The sequence below is a fragment of the Bombina bombina genome, chromosome 2 (assembly GCF_027579735.1).
Source record: "Bombina bombina isolate aBomBom1 chromosome 2, aBomBom1.pri, whole genome shotgun sequence".
NCBI classification, from domain to species: domain Eukaryota; kingdom Metazoa; phylum Chordata; class Amphibia; order Anura; family Bombinatoridae; genus Bombina; species Bombina bombina.
Window position 1 is genome coordinate 523,082,871 of NC_069500.1, and position 20,356 is coordinate 523,103,226.

A 20,356-nucleotide genomic window follows, 5' to 3' on the forward strand; every position below is an offset into this window, starting at 1 on the left:
TCAGGCTTGGCCTCAGCTAGCGGCAGTGAGGTTCATCAGATTTCAGTCGGACAACATCACGACTGTAGCTTACATCAACCATCAAGGGGGAACAAGGAGTTCCCTAGCGATGTTGGAGGTTTCAAAGATAATTCAATGGGCAGAGATTCACTCTTGCCATCTATCAGCTATCCATATCCCAGGAGTAGAGAACTGGGAGGCAGATTTTCTAAGTCGTCAGACTTTTCATCCGGGGGAGTGGGAGCTCCATCCGGAGGTGTTTGCACAGTTGATTCAACGTTGGGGCAAACCAGAACTGGATCTCATGGCGTCTCGCCAGAACGCCACGCTTCCTTGTTACCGATCCAGGTCCAGGGATCCCAAGGCAGCGCGGATAGATGCTCTAGCAGCGCCTTGGTCCTTCAACCTGGCTTATGTGTTTCCACCGTTTCCTCTGCTCCCTCGTCTGATTGCCAAGATCAAACAGGAGAGAGCATTGGTAATTTTGATAGCACCTGCGTGGCCACGCAGGACTTGGTATGCAGATCTGGTGGACATGTCATCCTTTCCACCATGGACTCTGCCTCTGAGGCAGGACCTTCTACTTCAGGGTCCTTTCAACCATCCAAATCTAATTTCTCTGCGGCTGACTGCTTGGAGATTAAACGCTTGATTTTATCAAAGCGTGGTTCCTCCGAGTCGGTCATTGATACCTTAATACAGGCGCGAAAGCCTGTCACCAGGAAAATCTATCATAAGATATGGTGTAAATATCTTTATTGGTGTGAATCCAAGGGTTACTCATGGAGTAAGGTCAGGATTCCTAGGATATTATCTTTTCTCCAAGAAGGATTAGAGAAGGGTTTGTCAGCTAGTTCCTTTAAAAGGACAGATTTCTGCTCTGTCTATTCTTTTGCACAAATGTCTGGCTGAGGTTCCAGACGTGCAGGCTTTAGTCAGAATTAAGCCTGTGTTTAAACCTGTTGCTCCGCCTTGGAGTTTAAATTTAGTTCTTAAGGTTCTTCAAGGGGTTCCGTTTGAACCTTTGCATTCCATAGATATTAAGCTCTTATTCTGGAAGGTTCTGTTTTTAGTAGCTATCTCCTCGGCTCGAAGAGTTTCGGAGTTATCTGCTTTACAATGTGATTCCCCTTATCTCATTTTTCATGCAGATAAGGTAGTGTTACATACCAAACCTGGTTTTTTACCTAAGGTGGTATCTAATAAAAATATCAATCAGGAGATTGTTGTACCGTCACTGTGTCCTAATCCTTCTTCAAAGAAGGAACGTCTCTTACACAATCTTGATGTGGTTTGTGCTTTAAAGTTTTATTTACAAGCTACTAAAGATTTTCGTCAAACATCTGCATTTTTTGTTGTCTACTCTGGACAGAGGAGAGGCCAAAAGGCTTCGGCAACCTCTTTCTTTTTGGCTAAGGAGTATAATACGCTTAGCTTATGAGACTGCTGGCCACCAGCCTCCTGAAAGGATTACAGCTCATTCTACTAGAGTGGTAGCTTCCACATGTGTTTTTAAAATTTGATACTTTTGCTTCTTCTGAGGCTATTTTTGGGAGAAAGGTCTTGCAGGCAGTGGTGCCTTCCGTTTAAGCGCCTGCCTTGTCCCTCCCTTCTTCCGTGTCCTATAGCTTTGGTATTGGTATCCCACAAGTAATGGATGATCCATGGACTGGATACACATTACAAGATGTAGAATCTGCTCACTTTTAGTTACCGTTTCCTCACTAATATTACCTTTATCTTAAGAAATCAGGACGCTGCTTTAAGAAATTATATCTTTTATTAGACAGAAAATAAGTATTTACATAGAAACAAGTTACTGACTAATGTAAGGGGAGGAAAGGTGAGATGGGAGGGGAGAGGTGAGTGAGAAGAGAGCTTTTTCCTAGCCTACAATGGCAACTAACTTTTATAGTCATTCATTCTCTTACATAGCCCAGCCCACACTCGGCTATAAATTCTTCAGTCAGAGACCAGATGACATCATTATATGAATGGGGGTAGAAGTCACTTCCTTAGGCTATTGGTGAAAGAGATAAAATCAGGGCCTTATAGTTTGATACCACCTGTGCTGAAATGCTAAAATGTTTGTAAGGGTTGTAAAATGTCTTAGTGAATCCTGTGGTATCCTTCTTTCCTATTGTTTACATGCAGTGGTTCATCAGATTTCCAACTGGTTTCCACTTGTCTGGTCACCTCTGAACTGGAACTGTAAGTCAGTGTGCATTTAACCCTTTGTATAGACAAATGTCCCTTAGCATTTCATTATTCAATATTGTCCATGGAAATAAGTCTGATATTAAAGTTAGGTGTGTTCATAAAATACAACACAAGAGAAAACATAATTTATGCTTACCTGATAAATTTATTTCTCTTGTGGAGTATCCAGTCCACGGCCCCGCCCTGTCATTTTAAGGCAGGTGTTTTTTATTTTTAAACTACAGTCACCACTGCACCCTATAGTTTCTCCTTTCTCTTGCTTGTCTTCGGTCGAATGACTGGTAGTGGCAGTTAGGGGATGAGCTATATAGACAGCTCTGCTGTGGGTGATCCTCTTGCAGCTTCCTGTTGGGAAGGAGAATATCCCACAAGTAATGGATGATCCGTGGACTGGATACACCACAAGAGAAATAAATTTATCAGGTAAGCATAAATTATGTTTCTCCTAATCTTATTTTCGGATAAAGCAGTTCTTCGTCCTAAGTGGTTCCGCATAGAAATTAAGTGAAAACTTGTTGTTCCTTTCTTTGACCTGATCTTTGTTCTCATTAGGGACGTTTGTTGCACAACTTGGATGTTGGTCATGGTTTTTTTTAAATATATTTTTTATACTGGCGTCTAGGTATTTCCGTCAGTCTTCTACCCTGGTTGGTTGTTTCTCTGGGAAAAGTAATGGTCAGAAAGTTATTGCTACTTCTCTTTCTGCTCGAAGTATAATTAGTTTTGCTTATGAGACTGCTGGTCAGCAGTCTCCCGAGAGGATTAAAGTTAATCCAATGAGGGCTGTCTCCTCTTCTTGCATTTTCAAAAATGAAGCTTCTGTGTAACAGGTTTGCACATTTTAGTCTTCTTTGCATACTTCCTCCAAATTGGATATTTTTTGTCTCGGCTGAGGTTGCTGTGGTTTTTTTTTTTTTTGTTAGTTTTTGTTTTTGGGAGAGGTTTTTCAAGTGGTGGTGTCTTCTGTTTAGGTCTGCCTGTCTTGTTCTCCCTAGTCATCTGTGTCCTCTAGCTTGGGTATTTATTCCCAACAGTAAATGACATTGTGGACTCTTAGGAAAGAAAACAAAATTTATGCTTACCTGATAAATTTTATTTATTTCTGGATATGGTGAGTCTATGACCCCACCCGTTTTTATTAAGTCAGTTATTTTTTACTAAACGTCAGGCATCTCTACACCTATGTATTAGCTTTTTCCATTTCCCTTCAGTCGAATGACTGGGGTTTGTGGGAAGGGAAGTGATACTTGACAGCTTTGCTGTGGTGCTCTTTGCCGTCTCCTTCTGGCCAGGAGTGATATTCCCAACAGTAAATGACGACGTGGACTCACCATATCCGGAAAGAAATACATTTATCAGGTAAGCACATGTGGTGTGTTTTTTTTTTTTGTTTTTTTTTTTACTAGACTGTCCCTTTTAAGCATGTTCCAGTCTCAAAGGCTTTTCTGTTCCTTTATGGTTCCTTTATGAGTTATGAAATGGCAAAAAAAAAGCTACCCCCTTAAATACAACCGCTCTTAATAACGGGATTCTAGTCAAACGTGTATTTAGGAGAGAGAGAAAAAAGTATTGCTTGTCATGCTTTCCTCTGACTGTCCTATTTTAGCTTTTTCATCCAGCTTGGTTGGCTTTAACAATTATTGCAGGTCCCATAATGTTTTAAGTAATTTATTACCTGTAGAAAAGGAATGGCTGTGTCTTGAACATTTGTGGGAACATTATATATATATATATATATATATATATATATATATATATATATATATATATATATATATATATATATATATATATATATATATATATATATGTATATGTGTGTGTGTATATATATATATATATATGTATATGTGTGTGTGTGTATATATATATATATATATATATATATATATATATGTGTGTGTGTATATATATATATATATATATATGTATATATGTGTGTGTGTGTGTGTGTGTGTGTATATATATATATATGTGTGTGTGTGTATATGTATATATATGTGTATATGTATATATATATATGTGTATATATGTATATATGTGTGTGTATGTATATATATATATATATATATATATGTGTATATGTGTGTGTATATGTATATATATATATATATATATATATATATATATATATATATATATATATATATATATATATATATATATATATATATATTTATTTATTTTTTTATTTATTTTATCAGAGTCTAATCCCAGAAATCAAAGAGATTAAACAGGAGGCAATAGTGGATCTTCATGCTGATGACACTCACATTTCAGAAGATGAGAGTGAGAGAAACGGAGATGAAAACTCACATGATAAGGGCCTGAAGATCTGCAGGACAGTCACACAGGTCAGTTATCCAATGTCAACTATCATTTCTCTATACCATAAACTATAAAAGTCCTCTGCACAGTTGGTTTTTATTTTCCCCTCAAAATTACAGCCCACACTACGAAATTTTAATTTGACACCTTCAGACTATTAAAATAGGCTACAGCCTCCCTATGAATCATGTGACAGGCACAGTTTTAACACACAAAGCAAGAGGTGTTTAGTGTCCCTCTCATTAATAGTGTCTTAGACGCCTTCATCAGCTTTGACTTTAAAGGACACTCAAGTAAAAAAAAAAAAGTTAAATTATTCAGATTAAGCATGCAGTTCTAAAACACTTTCCACTATATTTCCACTTATATACACTTTTCTAAGGCTCTTAAAGAAATAAAAAGCATGACATTTCAAATAACCACCAATTTGTTCCACCCCCCCGTCACTCTGACCCTTCCAATACCTTTTTATATCTTTTAAAATTTCTAACAAGGTATCACTACTTTATCTAGGTTATAAAGTCTCTATTTTAAGTAGTTTATTTTACCCTTGGGTGATAATGGGGCATGCTACCTTTTTGAGTTATGATTTCCACAATTTTTTAGGTGGTGCCCGCTGAGGTTCAGGAGAATGGGCAGGATGGAGAAGAGGAGGCAGCAGAAGCTGCTGTTCCCGAACCAGATCCTATTCCCATGGAGACAGATGTTGTTGTTGTTGTTGCTGCACAACAACCCATTGAACAACAGGAAGATAAAAAGCCTCTAGCTGATAGCCCGGCACGGGCAGAAGTCAGAGGTGAGGGCGAGATAATGCGAAATAAATATTGCATTGGCAGAGTTGTGTGTGATGATTGTTTGTTTTTTTTTCCACTTTAATTACCCTCCTAATCTTTCAGTAACATTAGGGGATACTCTACTAAGACGTTCAATCAGTCAGCAGAAGACAGGTGTTTCAGTTACTATAGATGACCCTGTACGCACTGCGTCTCAGCTTCCTTCACCCCCTCGACGTAAGATCAGCTGCATCGTGCACATCTGTAATTTGGTGAGTCTAAAAGACCTAATTATTTTCAATGTCTTCTACACTTGTGTGTTTTGGTTTTATTTTTTTTCCTCCCCCTGCTCTGTATTATCATTTTACATGTTGCAAATTCTAAATATTATAGTTCCTGTATTTAACAGTATATAGTTTAGAGTAGGGTTCTTTAATAAAAATGTATCACTAGACCCAGTGCCATGATAGCGCACACCTTCGCAACCCTATTTTTATGCTTGTTCTGAAAATGTAGTAATTATACAACAGGATAGCTGCAATTTTTTTTTTTTTTCCAAAATGTGTGCGTTCTTTATTCCTGGTTGTAGTAAAGCTTGAAAGTGTTATAAATGGTAATCACACACACGCACAAGCCACTATTCAGGAAAATGGTGTTGTGACCCAGTAATGACTCCCGACTGGGGGTTTGAAGAAATGGGTCCCGACTGGGGGTTTGAAGAAACCTGGTTTAAAGAAAAGCAAAACAGTTTTCTTCTGTTAAGTGTGATCAGTCCACGGGTCATCATTACTTCTGGGATATTACTCCTCCCCAACAGGAAGTGCAAGAGGATTCACCCAGCAGAGCTGCATATAGCTCCTCCCCTCTACGTCACTCCCAGTCATTCTCTTGCACCCAACGACTAGATAGGATGTGTGAGAGGACTATGGTGATTATACTTAGTTTTATATCTTCAATCAAAAGTTTGTTATTTTAAAATAGCACCGGAGTGTGTTATTATCTCTCTGGCAGAGTTTGAAGAAGAATCTACCAGAGTTTTTGTTATGATTTTAGCCGGAGTAGTTAAGATCATATTGCTGTTTCTCGGCCATCTGAGGAGAGGTAAACTTCAGATCAGGGGACAGCGGGCAGATGAATCTGCATAGAGGTATGTAGCAGTTTTTATTTTCTGACAATGGAATTGATGAGAAAATCCTGCCATACCGATATAATGTCATGTATGTATGCTTTACACTTCAGTATTCTGGGGAATGGTACTTCACTAGAATTACACTGTAAGAAATACATAAAGCTGTTTAATAACTAGAGATTATGTTTAACGTTTTTGCTGGAATGTAAAATCGTTTTCATTTACTGAGGTACTGAGTGAATAAATGTTTGGGCACTATTTTTCCACTTGGCAGTTGCTTAATCTGTTTTCTGACAGTTTCTGTTCTCCCTCACTGCTGTGTGTGAGGGGGAGGGGCCGTTTTTTGGCGCTTTTACTACGCATCAAATATTTCAGTCAGCAACTCATTGTATTCCCTGCATGATCCGGTTCATCTCTACAGAGCTCAGGGGTCTTCAAAACTTATTTTGAGGGAGGTAATTTCTCTCAGCAGAGCTGTGAGAATTATAGTTTGACTGAGATAAAAAACGTTTATTCTGTAATTTGTTTCCTGCTTTCAGAATTTGTTATCTTTGCTAATGGGATTAAACCTTTGCTAAAGTTGTGTTGTTTACAAGGATTGAGGTTATAACTGTTTCAATTTATTAATTTTCAACTGTCATAGATCTTCTGTGCTTCTTAAAGGCACAGTACGTTTTAATATTATTCTAATTGAATTGTATTTCCAAGTTACAAGTTTATTTGCTAGTGTGTTAAACATGTCTGATTCAGAGGATGATACCTGTGTCATTTGTTGCAATGCCAAAGTGGAGCCCAATAGAAATTTATGTACTAACTGTATTGATGCTACTTTAAATAAAAGTCAATCTGTACAAATTGAACAAATTTCACCAAACAACGAGGGGAGAGTTATGCCGACTAACTCGCCTCACGTGTCAGTACCTACATCTCCCGCTCAGAGGGAGGTGCGTGATATTGTAGCGCCGAGTACATCTGGGCGGCCATTACAAATCACATTACAGGATATGGCTACTGTTATGACTGAGGTTTTGGCTAAATTACCAGAACTAAGAGGTAAGCGTGATCACTCTGGGGTGAGAACAGAGTGCGCTGATAATATTAGGGCCATGTCAGACACTGCGTCACAGGTGGCAGAACATGAGGACGGAGAACTTCATTCTGTGGGTGACGGTTCTGATCCAAACAGACTGGATTCAGATATTTCAAATTTTAAATTTAAACTGGAAAACCTCCGTGTATTACTAGGGGAGGTGTTAGCGGCTCTGAATGATTGTAACACAGTTGCAATACCAGAGAAAATGTGTAGGTTGGATAAATATTTTGCGGTACCGACGAGTACTGAGGTTTTTCCTATACCTAAGAGACTTACTGAAATTGTTACTAAGGAGTGGGATAGACCCGGTGTGCCGTTCTCACCCCCTCCGATATTTAGAAAAATGTTTCCAATAGACGCCACCACAAGGGACTTATGGCAAACGGTCCCTAAGGTGGAGGGAGCAGTTTCTACCTTAGCTAAGCGTACCACTATCCCGGTGGAGGATAGCTGTGCTTTTTCAGATCCAATGGATAAAAAATTAGAGGGTTACCTTAAGAAAATGTTTGTTCAACAAGGTTTTATATTGCAACCCCTTGCATGCATTGCGCCGATCACGGCTGCAGCGGCATTCTGGATTGAGTCTCTGGAAGAGAACATTGGTTCAGCTACTCTGGACGACATTACGGACAGGCTTAGAGTCCTTAAACTAGCTAATTCATTCATTTCGGAGGCCGTAGTACATCTTACTAAACTTACGGCGAAGAATTCAGGATTCGCCATTCAGGCACGCAGGGCGCTGTGGCTAAAATCCTGGTCAGCTGATGTTACTTCTAAGTCTAAATTGCTTAATATACCTTTCAAAGGGCAGACCTTATTCGGGCCCGGGTTGAAAGAGATTATCGCTGACATTACAGGAGGTAAAGGCCATGCCCTGCCTCAGGACAAAGCCAAGACTAGACAGTCTAATTTTCGTTCCTTTCGTAATTTCAAAGCAGGAGCAGCATCAACTTCCTCTGCACCAAAACAGGAAGGAGCTGTTGCTCGCTACAGACAAGGCTGGAAACCTAACCAGTCCTGGAACAAGGGCAAGCAGACTAGGAAACCTGCTGCTGCCCCTAAAACAGCATGAATTGAGGGCCCCCGATCCGGGATCGGATCTAGTGGGGGGCAGACTTTCTCTCTTCGCCCAGGCTTGGGCAAGAGATGTTCAGGATCCCTGGGCGCTAGAGATAATATCTCAGGGATACCTTCTGGACTTCAAATACTCTCCTCCAAGAGAGAGATTTCATCTGTCAAGATTGTCAACAATCCAGACAAAGAAAGAGGCGTTTCTACGCTGCGTACAAGAGCTCTTGTTAATGGGAGTAATCCATCCAGTTCCACGATCGGGACAGGGACAGGGGTTTTACTCAAATCTGTTTGTGGTTCCCAAAAAAGAGGGAACTTTCAGACCAATCCTGGACTTAAAGATCCTAAACAAATTCCTAAGAGTTCCATCGTTCAAGATGGAGACTATTCGGACGATTTTACCTATGATCCAAGAGGGTCAGTACATGACCACTGTAGATTTAAAAGATGCTTACCTTCACATACCGATTCACAAAGATCATTATCGGTACCTAAGGTTTGCCTTCCTAGACAGGCATTACCAGTTTGTGGCTCTTCCATTCGGATTGGCTACAGCTCCAAGAATCTTCACAAAGGTTCTGGGTGCTCTTCTGGCGGTACTAAGACCGCGGGGAATCTCGGTAGCTCCATACCTAGACGACATTCTGATACAAGCTTCAAGCTTTCAAACTGCCAAGTCTCATACAGAGTTAGTGCTGGCATTTCTAAGGTCACATGGATGGAAGGTGAACGAAAAGAAAAGTTCACTCGTTCCACTCACAAGAGTTCCCTTCCTGGGGACTCTTATAGATTCTGTAGAAATGAAGATTTACCTGACAGAGGACAGGCTAACAAGACTTCAAAGTGCTTGCCGCACCCTTCATTCCATTCAACACCCGTCAGTGGCTCAATGCATGGAGGTAATCGGCTTAATGGTAGCGGCAATGGACATAGTACCCTTTGCACGCTTACACCTCAGACCACTGCAACTGTGCATGCTAAGTCAGTGGAATGGGGATTACTCAGACTTGTCCCCTTCTCTGAATCTGGATCAAGAGACCAGAAATTCTCTTCTATGGTGGCTTTCTCGGCCACATCTGTCCAGGGGGATGCCATTCAGCAGACCAGACTGGACAATTGTAACAGACGCCAGCCTTCTAGGTTGGGGTGCCGTCTGGAATTCTCTGAAGGCTCAGGGACAATGGAGTCAGGAGGAGAGTCTCCTGCCAATAAACATTCTGGAATTGAGAGCAGTTCTCAATGCCCTCCTGGCTTGGCCCCAGTTGACAACTCGGGGGTTCATCAGGTTTCAGTCGGACAACATCACGACTGTAGCTTACATCAACCATCAGGGAGGGACAAGAAGCTCCCTAGCTATGATGGAAGTATCAAAGATAATTCGCTGGGCAGAGTCTCACTCTTGCCACCTGTCAGCAATCCACATCCCGGGAGTGGAGAACTGGGAGGCGGATTTCTTAAGTCGTCAGACTTTTCATCCGGGGGAGTGGGAACTTCATCCGGAGGTCTTTGCCCAAATACTTCGACGTTGGGGCAAACCAGAGATAGATCTCATGGCGTCTCGGCAGAACGCCAAGCTTCCTCGTTACGGGTCCAGATCCAGGGATCCAGGAGCAGTCCTGATAGATGCTCTGACAGCACCTTGGGACTTCAGGATGGCTTACGTGTTTCCGCCCTTCCCGTTGCTTCCTCGATTGATTGCCAGAATCAAACAAGAGAGAGCATCAGTGATTCTAATAGCACCTGCGTGGCCACGCAGGACTTGGTATGCAGACCTGGTGGACATGTCATCCTGTCCACCTTGGTCTCTACCTCTGAAACAGGACCTTCTGATACAGGGTCCCTTCAAACATCAAAATCTAACTTCTCTGAAGCTGACTGCTTGGAAATTGAACGCTTGATTTTATCAAGACGTGGGTTTTCTGAGTCAGTTATTGATACCTTAATACAGGCTAGGAAACCTGTTACCAGAAAGATTTACCATAAGATATGGCGTAAATACCTATATTGGTGTGAATCCAAAGGTTACTCTTGGAGTAAGGTTAGGATTCCTAGGATATTGTCTTTTCTACAAGAAGGTTTAGAAAAGGGTTTATCTGCTAGTTCATTAAAGGGACAGATCTCAGCTCTGTCCATTCTGTTACACAAACGTCTGTCAGAAGTTCCTGACGTCCAGGCTTTTTGTCAGGCTTTGGCCAGGATTAAGCCTGTGTTTAAAACTGTTGCTCCACCATGGAGTTTAAACCTTGTTCTTAATGTTTTACAGGGCGTTCCGTTTGAACCCCTTCATTCCATTGATATAAAGTTGTTATCTTGGAAAGTTCTATTTTTAATGGCTATTTCCTCGGCTCGAAGAGTCTCTGAATTATCAGCCTTACATTGTGATTCTCCTTATTTGATTTTTCATTCGGATAAGGTAGTCCTGCGTACTAAACCTGGGTTCTTACCTAAGGTAGTTACTAACAGGAATATCAATCAAGAGATTGTTGTTCCTTCTTTATGCCCAAATCCTTCTTCAAAGAAGGAACGTCTACTGCACAACCTGGATGTAGTCCGTGCTCTAAAATTTTACTTACAGGCAACTAAGGAATTTCGACAAACGTCTTCTCTGTTTGTCATTTACTCTGGGCAGAGGAGAGGTCAAAAAGCTTCCGCTACCTCTCTTTCTTTTTGGCTTCGTAGCATAATTCGTTTAGCTTATGAGACTGCTGGACAGCAGCCTCCTGAAAGAATTACAGCTCATTCTACTAGAGCTGTGGCTTCCACTTGGGCCTTCAAGAATGAGGCCTCTGTTGAACAGATTTGCAAGGCTGCAACTTGGTCTTCGCTTCATACTTTTTCCAAATTTTACAAATTTGACACTTTTGCTTCATCGGAGGCTATTTTTGGGAGAAAGGTTCTTCAGGCAGTGGTTCCTTCTGTATAAAGAGCCTGCCTATCCCTCCCGTCATCCGTGTACTTTTGCTTTGGTATTGGTATCCCAGAAGTAATGATGACCCGTGGACTGATCACACTTAACAGAAGAAAACATAATTTATGCTTACCTGATAAATTCCTTTCTTCTGTAGTGTGATCAGTCCACGGCCCGCCCTGTTTTTAAGGCAGGTAAATATTTTTTAATTTATTCTCCAGTCACCACTTCACCCTTGGCTTTTCCTTTCTCGTTGGTCCTTGGTCGAATGACTGGGAGTGACGTAGAGGGGAGGAGCTATATGCAGCTCTGCTGGGTGAATCCTCTTGCACTTCCTGTTGGGGAGGAGTAATATCCCAGAAGTAATGATGACCCGTGGACTGATCACACTACAGAAGAAAGGAATTTATCAGGTAAGCATAAATTATGTTTTTAGACTGTTTTGGAGAAAATGGAAAAATATATTTTCATCTGCAACTGAAGTGAAATCCTAAAATGTTTTGATACTCCAGTTTGTCACAAAGTGATATTATATAGTCGCATTTTGGAGGAATCGTGATATGCAACAGAGCCACAAATGTCTTTACTGATGTCTTCTACTGATAACTTTGTATAAAAAAATAACTAAAAAATAGATCATAATGGCACGTTTGTATTAAAGAAAATGTTTGGCATATTAATCTGACTTAAAACCCATGTTTTCTTTTCAAGGTCCGACCTTTCACTCTGGGACAATTGAAGGAGTTGCTGTCTCGAACAGGGACACTAATAGAAGAACATTTCTGGATAGACAAAATTAAATCACACTGTTATGTCACGGTGAGACCTACATTTCATACTTTAACCTTTATATACTTCATATATAAAAGAGGGCATTTAAAATACATCCAGTAATTGAGCTGTGGGAGTTGACCTTATTAGCAAATAAGCATCATGTCGCTGAGGATGATTTGTGCAAGCAGAAAGGGATACTATACCCACTTTTTTCATTTTTTCTTTCTTTCCTGATTCAGATAGAGCATGCAATTTTAAAGGACCAGTAAATACAGTAGGCTTGCATAATCAACAAATGCATGATAAAAAGGCAATGCAATAGCACTTAGTCTGAACTTTAAAATGAGTAGTACCTTTCTTTTACAAGATACGATGAGTCCACGGATTTCATCCTTGTGGGATATCGCCTCCTGGTCAGCAGGAGGAGGCAAAGAGCACCACAGCAGAGCTGTATATATATAGCTCCTCCCTTCCCTCCCACTCCAGTCATTCTCTTTGCCTGTGTTAGTGATAGGAAGAGGTAAAGTAAGGAGTTTTAGTTTCTTCAATCAAGAGTTTATTATTTTTAAAAGTAATGCCAAAGAGTACTACTTTGTGTTTGGGTGTAGCCTAGACCAAATCAGCCTCTTCAGTAAAAAGAGAAGCATTTGGTGGCTTTAAAGCAATGGGAACTTGTGGGACATTATTCTCACTACACCTTCCATACATGTTTTTGCTGCCCTACCTGCAAAAGTCTGAGGAAAGAGAGAGATTCAGTGCCTTTTGTTATTCCCACAGGCCAATGTGAAGAGAACTTGAGGGCCTCGCAAGCGGGGGGGATTGCCTTACTGCCGGGCAGGGTTATCGGGTAAGTGCTGAATTTTGTTTTCTGGAGTAGGTAACAGAAATATTTGGCACTATATATATCTGTATTTATGGATACCTGTATCCGTAAGAGGGGGTAAGTTATTGGGCAGTTGCTGCTAGGACTTGAGGAGTCGCTCTTATTTTTTACACTTTCGCCATACTCCCTTTGGCTTGTGTTACTAAAGAGGCAGCCGACAGGGCGGTTTAGTCTGTTTCAGCAGTTATACATGTTTGCTTCATATCCCTGCTCCTAATGACTGGCTATATCACAGGTAACAGCCATAAGGGAGGTTTATGTTTGTTCATCATAACAGGGTGATACATGCATGCTGCGTGTCCCAGCTCCCGTCGGCGTACATTCTAAATTAAAGGGACAATCAAGTCCAAAAAAAACTTTCATGATTCAGATAGAGCATGCAATTTTAAACAACTTCCCAATTTACTTTTATCACCAATTTTGCTTTGTTCTCTTGGTATTCTTAGTTGAAAGCTAAACCTAGGAGGTTCATATGCTAATTTCTTAGTCCTTGAAGACTGCGTCTAATCTGAATACATTTTGACCACTAGAGGGCATTAGTTCACATGTTTCATATAGATAAACGTAAAGTGACCTAGGAGTGAGCACTGATTGGCTAAACTGGCATGTCTGTCAAAAGAACTGAAATAAGGGGGCAGTCAGCAGAGGCTTAGATACAAGATAATTACAGAGGTAAAACGTGTATTATTATAACACTGTGGGATATGCAAAACTGGGGAATGGGTAATATCTTTCTTTTTAAACAACAAAAATTCTGGTGTTGACTGTCCTTTTAAAGGCTGACAGGGAGGTTTCTTTGTCTTTAGTATGGGTGTTCAGTTTGATTGAATGTCCCTACTCACAAGGGCTTACGGTCCTAAGATCACGACCGATTGGAAGGGTTATTTTTATTCAGTATGCACAATGTCTGAATTACAGCATCAACAACTAATCGTCATAATCGATAATAATCGATTATGAAAATAGTTGTCAACGAATCTCATAATCGATTAGTTGGTTTGCAATTATTTGGTCTGTGCATAACACCAGCTGCTTCACTCCAATGAACTCCTGCATATATGGTATTGTGTTTTATGGTTATGTCCTTAGCCTAAAGGACGTCTACTTTTCACTTTTTCAGGACAGTATACATTTACAACTACCCCTGGCTTATGTGCAACCCAGATATAATAGTCATCATTTGGATTGTTTATATTAAATCTGGTGATTTGGAACTAAACTTTGATATAGTGCTGAGCTTGTTATTTATACCTAGCCCCTAGATTGATGGGAGTTATTTAAATTGATGTGCACTATTATCTGTTTGCACAATTATTAGCGTATTGCTTGCTATTGCTGATTATATGTACTGTATAAATAAATGTGTAAGGCTTTGTCCTGTTATTGATATACAGTCCTTAGCGCTTTTTGATTTTGTTTTTATTGTTATTTCTCCAACATAGGTGTGTCCGGTCCACGGCGTCATCCTTACTTGTGGGATATTCTCTTCCCCAACAGGAAATGGCAAAGAGCCCAGCAAAGCTGGTCACATGATCCCTCCTAGGCTCCGCCTACCCCAGTCATTCTCTTTGCCGTTGTACAGGCAACATCTCCACGGAGATGGCTTAGAGTTTTTTAGTGTTTAACTGTAGTTTTTATTATTCAATCAAGAGTTTGTTATTTTAAAATAGTGCTGGTATGTACTATTTACTCAGAAACAGAAAAGAGATGAAGATTTCTGTTTGTATGAGGAAAATGATTTTAGCAACCGTCACTAAAATCCATGGCTGTTCCACACAGGACTGTTGAGAGCAATTAACTTCAGTTGGGGGAACAGTGAGCAGTCTCTTGCTGCTTGAGGTATGACACATTCTAACAAGACGATGTAATGCTGGAAGCTGTCATTTTCCCTATGGGATCCGGTAAGCCATGTTTATAAAGATCGTAAATAAGGGCTTCACAAGGGCTTATTAAGACTGTAGACTTTTTCTGGGCTAAATCGATTCATTATTAACACATATTTAGCCTTGAGGAATCATTTTATCTGGGTATTTTGATATAATAATATCGGCAGGCACTGTTTTAGACTCCTTATTATTTAGGGGCTTTCCCAAATCATAGGCAGAGCCTCATTTTCGCGCCGGTGTTGCGCACTTGTTTTTGAGAGGCATGACATGCAGTCGCATGTGAGAGGAGCTCTGATACTTAGAAAAGACTTTCTGAAGGCGTCATTTGGTATCGTATTCCCCTTTGGGCTTGGTTGGGTCTCAGCAAAGCAGATACCAGGGACTGTAAAGGGGTTAAAGTTAAAAACGGCTCCGGTTCCGTTATTTTAAGGGTTAAAGCTTCCAAATTTGGTGTGCAATACTTTTAAGGCTTTAAGACACTGTGGTGAAAATTTGGTGAATTTTGAACAATTCCTTCATGTTTTTTCGCAATTGCAGTAATAGTGTGTTCAGTTTAAAATTTAAAGTGACAGTAACGGTTTTATTTTAAAACGTTTTTTGTACTTTGTTATCAAGTTTATGCCTGTTTAACATGTCTGAACTACCAGATAGACTGTGTTCTGAATGTGGGGAAGCCAGAATTCCTATTCATTTAAATAAATGTGATTTATGTGACAATGACAATGATGCCCAAGATGATTCCTCAAGTGAGGGGAGTAAGCATGGTACTGCATCATTCCCTCCTTCGTCTACACGAGTCTTGCCCACTCAGGAGGCCCCTAGTACATCTAGCGCGCCAATACTCCTTACTATGCAACAATTAACGGCTGTAATGGATAATTCTGTCAAAAACATTTTAGCCAAAATGAACACTTACCAGCGTAAGCGTGACTGCTCTGTTTTAGATACTGAAGAGCAGGACGACGCTGATAATAATGGTTCTGAAGGGCCCCTAACCCAGTCTGATGGGGCCAGGGAGGTTTTGTCTGAGGGAGAAATTACTGATTCAGGGAACATTTCTCAACAAGCTGAACCTGATGTGATTACGTTTAAATTTAAGTTGGAACATCTCCGCATTCTGCTTAAGGAGGTGTTATCCACTCTGGATGATTGTGAGAATTTGATCATCCCAGAGAAACTATGTAAAATGGACAAGTTCCTAGAGGTCCCGGGACTCCCAGAAGCTTTTCCTATACCCAAGCGGGTGGCGGACATTGTTAATAAAGAATGGGAAAGGCCCGGTATTCCTTTCGTCCCTCCCCCCATATTTAAAAAATTGTTTCCTATGGTCGACCCCAGAAAGGACTTATGGCAGACAGTCCCCAAGGTCGAGGGAGCGGTTTCCACTTTAAACAAACGCACCACTATACCCATAGAGGATAGTTGTGCTTTTAAAGATCCTATGGATAAAAAATTAGGTTTACTTAAAAAGATGTTTGTTCAGCAGGGTTACCTTCTACAACCTATTTCATGCATTGTCCCTGTAGCTACAGCCGCATGTTTCTGGTTCGATGAGCTGATAAAGGCGGTCGATAGTGATTCTCCCCCTTATGAGGAGATTATGGACAGAATCAAGGCTCTCAAATTGGCTAATTCTTTCACCCTAGACGCCACTTTGCAATTGGCTAGGTTAGCGGCTAAGAATTCAGGGTTTGCTATTGTGGCGCGCAGAGCGCTTTGGCTGAAATCTTGGTCAGCTGATGCGTCTTCCAAGAACAAGCTACTTAACATTCCTTTCAAGGGGAAAACGCTGTTTGGCCCTGACTTGAAAGAGATTATCTCTGATATCACTGGGGGTAAGGGCCACGCCCTTCCTCAGGATCGGCCTTTCAAGGCAAAAAATAAACCTAATTTTCGTCCCTTTCGTAGAAACGGACCAGCCCAAAGTGCTACGTCCTCTAAGCAAGAGGGTAATACTTCTCAAGCCAAGCCAGCTTGGAGACCAATGCAAGGCTGGAACAAGGGAAAGCAGGCCAAGAAACCTGCCACTGCTACCAAGACAGCATGAAATGTTGGCCCCCGATCCGGGACCGGATCTGGTGGGGGGCAGACTCTCTCTCTTCGCTCAGGCTTGGGCAAGAGATGTTCTGGATCCTTGGGCACTAGAAATAGTCTCCCAAGGTTATCTTCTGGAATTCAAGGGGCTTCCCCCAAGGGGGAGGTTCCACAGGTCTCAGTTGTCTTCAGACCACATAAAAAGACAGGCATTCTTACATTGTGTAGAAGACCTGTTAAAAATGGGAGTGATTCATCCTGTTCCATTAAGAGAACAAGGGATGGGGTTCTACTCCAATCTGTTCATAGTTCCCAAAAAAGAGGGAACGTTCAGACCAATCTTAGATCTCAAGATCTTAAACAAGTTTCTCAAGGTTCCATCGTTCAAGATGGAAACCATTCGAACTATTCTTCCTTCCATCCAGGAAGGTCAATTCATGACCACGGTGGATTTAAAGGATGCGTATCTACATATTCCTATCCACAAGGAACATCATCGGTTCCTAAGGTTCGCATTCCTGGACAAGCATTACCAGTTCGTGGCGCTTCCTTTCGGATTAGCCACTGCTCCAAGGATTTTCACAAAGGTACTAGGGTCCCTTCTAGCTGTGCTAAGACCAAGGGGCATTGCTGTAGTACCTTACTTGGACGACATTCTGATCAAGCGTCGTCCCTTCCTCAAGCAAAGGCTCACACAGACATTGTCCTGGCCTTTCTCAGATCTCACGGATGGAAAGTGAACGTGGAAAAGAGTTCTCTATCTCCGTCAACAAGGGTTCCCTTCTTGGGAACAATAATAGACTCCTTAGAAATGAGGATTTTTCTGACAGAGGCCAGAAAAACAAAACTTCTAGACTCTTGTCGGATACTTCATTCCGTTCCTCTTCCTTCCATAGCGCAGTGCATGGAAGTGATCGGTTTGATGGTAGCGGCAATGGACATAGTTCCTTTTGCGCGCATTCATCTAAGACCATTACAACTGTGCATGCTCAGTCAGTGGAATGGGGACTATACAGACTTGTCTCCGAAGATACAAGTAAATCAGAGGACCAGAGACTCACTCCGTTGGTGGCTGTCCCTGGACAACCTGTCACAAGGGATGACATTCCGCAGACCGGAGTGGGTCATCGTCACGACCGACGCCAGTCTGATGGGCTGGGGCGCGGTCTGGGGATCCCTGAAAGCTCAGGGTCTTTGGTCTCGGGAAGAATCTCTTCTACCGATAAATATTCTGGAACTGAGAGCGATATTCAATGCTCTCAAGGCTTGGCCTCAGCTAGCGAGGGCCAAGTTCATACGGTTTCAATCAGACAACATGACAACTGTTGCGTACATCAACCATCAGGGGGGAACAAGGAGTTCCCTGGCGATGGAAGAAGTGACCAAAATCATTCTATGGGCGGAGTCTCACTCCTGCCACCTGTCTGCTATCCACATCCCAGGAGTGGAAAATTGGGAAGCAGATTTTCTGAGTCGTCAGACATTGCATCCGGGGGAGTGGGAACTCCATCCGGAAATCTTTGCCCAAGTCACTCAGCTGTGGGGCATTCCAGACATGGATCTGATGGCCTCTCGTCAGAACTTCAAAGTTCCTTGCTACGGGTCCAGATCCAGGGATCCCAAGGCGGCTCTAGTGGATGCACTAGTAGCACCTTGGACCTTCAAACTAGCTTATGTGTTCCCGCCGTTTCCTCTCATCCCCAGGCTGGTAGCCAGGATCAATCAGGAGAGGGCGTCGGTGATCTTGATAGCTCCTGCGTGGCCACGCAGGACTTGGTATGCAGATCTGGTGAATATGTCATCGGCTCCACCTTGGAAGCTACCTTTGAGACGAGACCTTCTTGTTCAGGGTCCGTTCGAACATCCGAATCTGGTTTCACTTCAGCTGACTGCTTGGAGATTGAACGCTTGATCTTATCGAAGCGAGGGTTCTCAGATTCTGTTATCGATACTCTTGTTCAGGCCAGAAAGCCTGTAACTAGAAAGATTTACCACAAAATTTGGAAAAAATATATCTGTTGGTGTGAATCTAAAGGATTCCCTTGGGACAAGGTTAAGATTCCTAAGATTCTATCCTTCCTTCAAGAAGGATTGGAAAAAGGATTATCTGCAAGTTCCCTGAAGGGACAGATTTCTGCCTTGTCTGTGTTACTTCACAAAAAGCTGGCAGCTGTGTCAGATGTTCAAGCCTTTGTTCAGGCTCTGGTTAGAATTAAGCCTGTTTACAAACCTTTGACTCCTCCTTGGAGTCTCAACTTAGTTCTTTCAGTTCTTCAGGGGGTTCCGTTTGAACCCCTACATTCCGTTGATATTAAGTTATTATCTTGGAAAGTTTTGTTTTTAGTTGCGATTTCTTCTGCTAGAAGAGTTTCAGAATTATCTGCTCTGCAGTGTTCTCCTCCTTATCTGGTGTTCCATGCAGATAAGGTGGTTTTACGTCCTAAACCTGGTTTTCTTCCAAAAGTTGTTTCTAACAAAAACATTAACCAGGAGATTATCGTACCTTCTCTGTGTCCGAAACCAGTGTCAAAGAAGGAACGTTTGTTGCACAATCTGGATGTTGTTCGCGCTCTAAAATTCTATTTAGATGCTACAAAGGATTTTAGACAAACATCTTCCTTGTTTGTTGTTTATTCCGGTAAAAGGAGAGGTCAAAAAGCAACTTCTACCTCTCTTTCTTTTTGGATTAAAAGCATCATCAGATTGGCTTACGAGACTGCCGGACGGCAGCCTCCCGAAAGAATCACGGCTCATTCCACTAGGGCTGTGGCTTCCACATGGGCCTTCAAGAACGAGGCTTCTGTTGATCAGATATGTAGGGCAGCGACTTGGTCTTCACTGCACACTTTTACCAAATTTTACAAGTTTGATACTTTTGCTTCTTCTGAGGCTATTTTTGGGAGAAAGGTTTTGCAAGCCGTGGTGCCTTCCATTTAGGTGACCTGATTTGCTCCCTCCCTTCATCCGTGTCCTAAAGCTTTGGTATTGGTTCCCACAAGTAAGGATGACGCCGTGGACCGGACACACCTATGTTGGAGAAAACAGAATTTATGTTTACCTGATAAATTACTTTCTCCAACGGTGTGTCCGGTCCACGGCCCGCCCTGGTTTTTTTAATCAGGTCTGATAATTTATTTTCTTTAACTACAGTCACCACGGTACCATATGGTTTCTCCTATGCAAATATTCCTCTAACGTCGGTCGAATGACTGGGGTAGGCGGAGCCTAGGAGGGATCATGTGACCAGCTTTGCTGGG

The 20,356-nt window shown here is 41.6% G+C and overlaps 1 protein-coding gene across 3 annotated transcripts in view; it reads left to right on the top strand.

Annotated features, from left to right (window-relative positions):
* The window catches only part of ACIN1 (apoptotic chromatin condensation inducer 1), a 448,130-nt gene that overhangs the window by 413,232 nt on the left and 14,542 nt on the right, over positions 1 to 20,356 (top strand). For all 3 annotated transcript variants that reach the window (XM_053702293.1, XM_053702295.1, XM_053702296.1), the window contains 4 exons: positions 4,425 to 4,574; positions 5,155 to 5,344; positions 5,445 to 5,593; positions 12,234 to 12,341. In XM_053702293.1, coding sequence (XP_053558268.1) covers positions 4,425 to 4,574; positions 5,155 to 5,344; positions 5,445 to 5,593; positions 12,234 to 12,341 — 597 coding nt within the window. The remainder of the gene's footprint in view (positions 1 to 4,424; positions 4,575 to 5,154; positions 5,345 to 5,444; positions 5,594 to 12,233; positions 12,342 to 20,356) is intronic.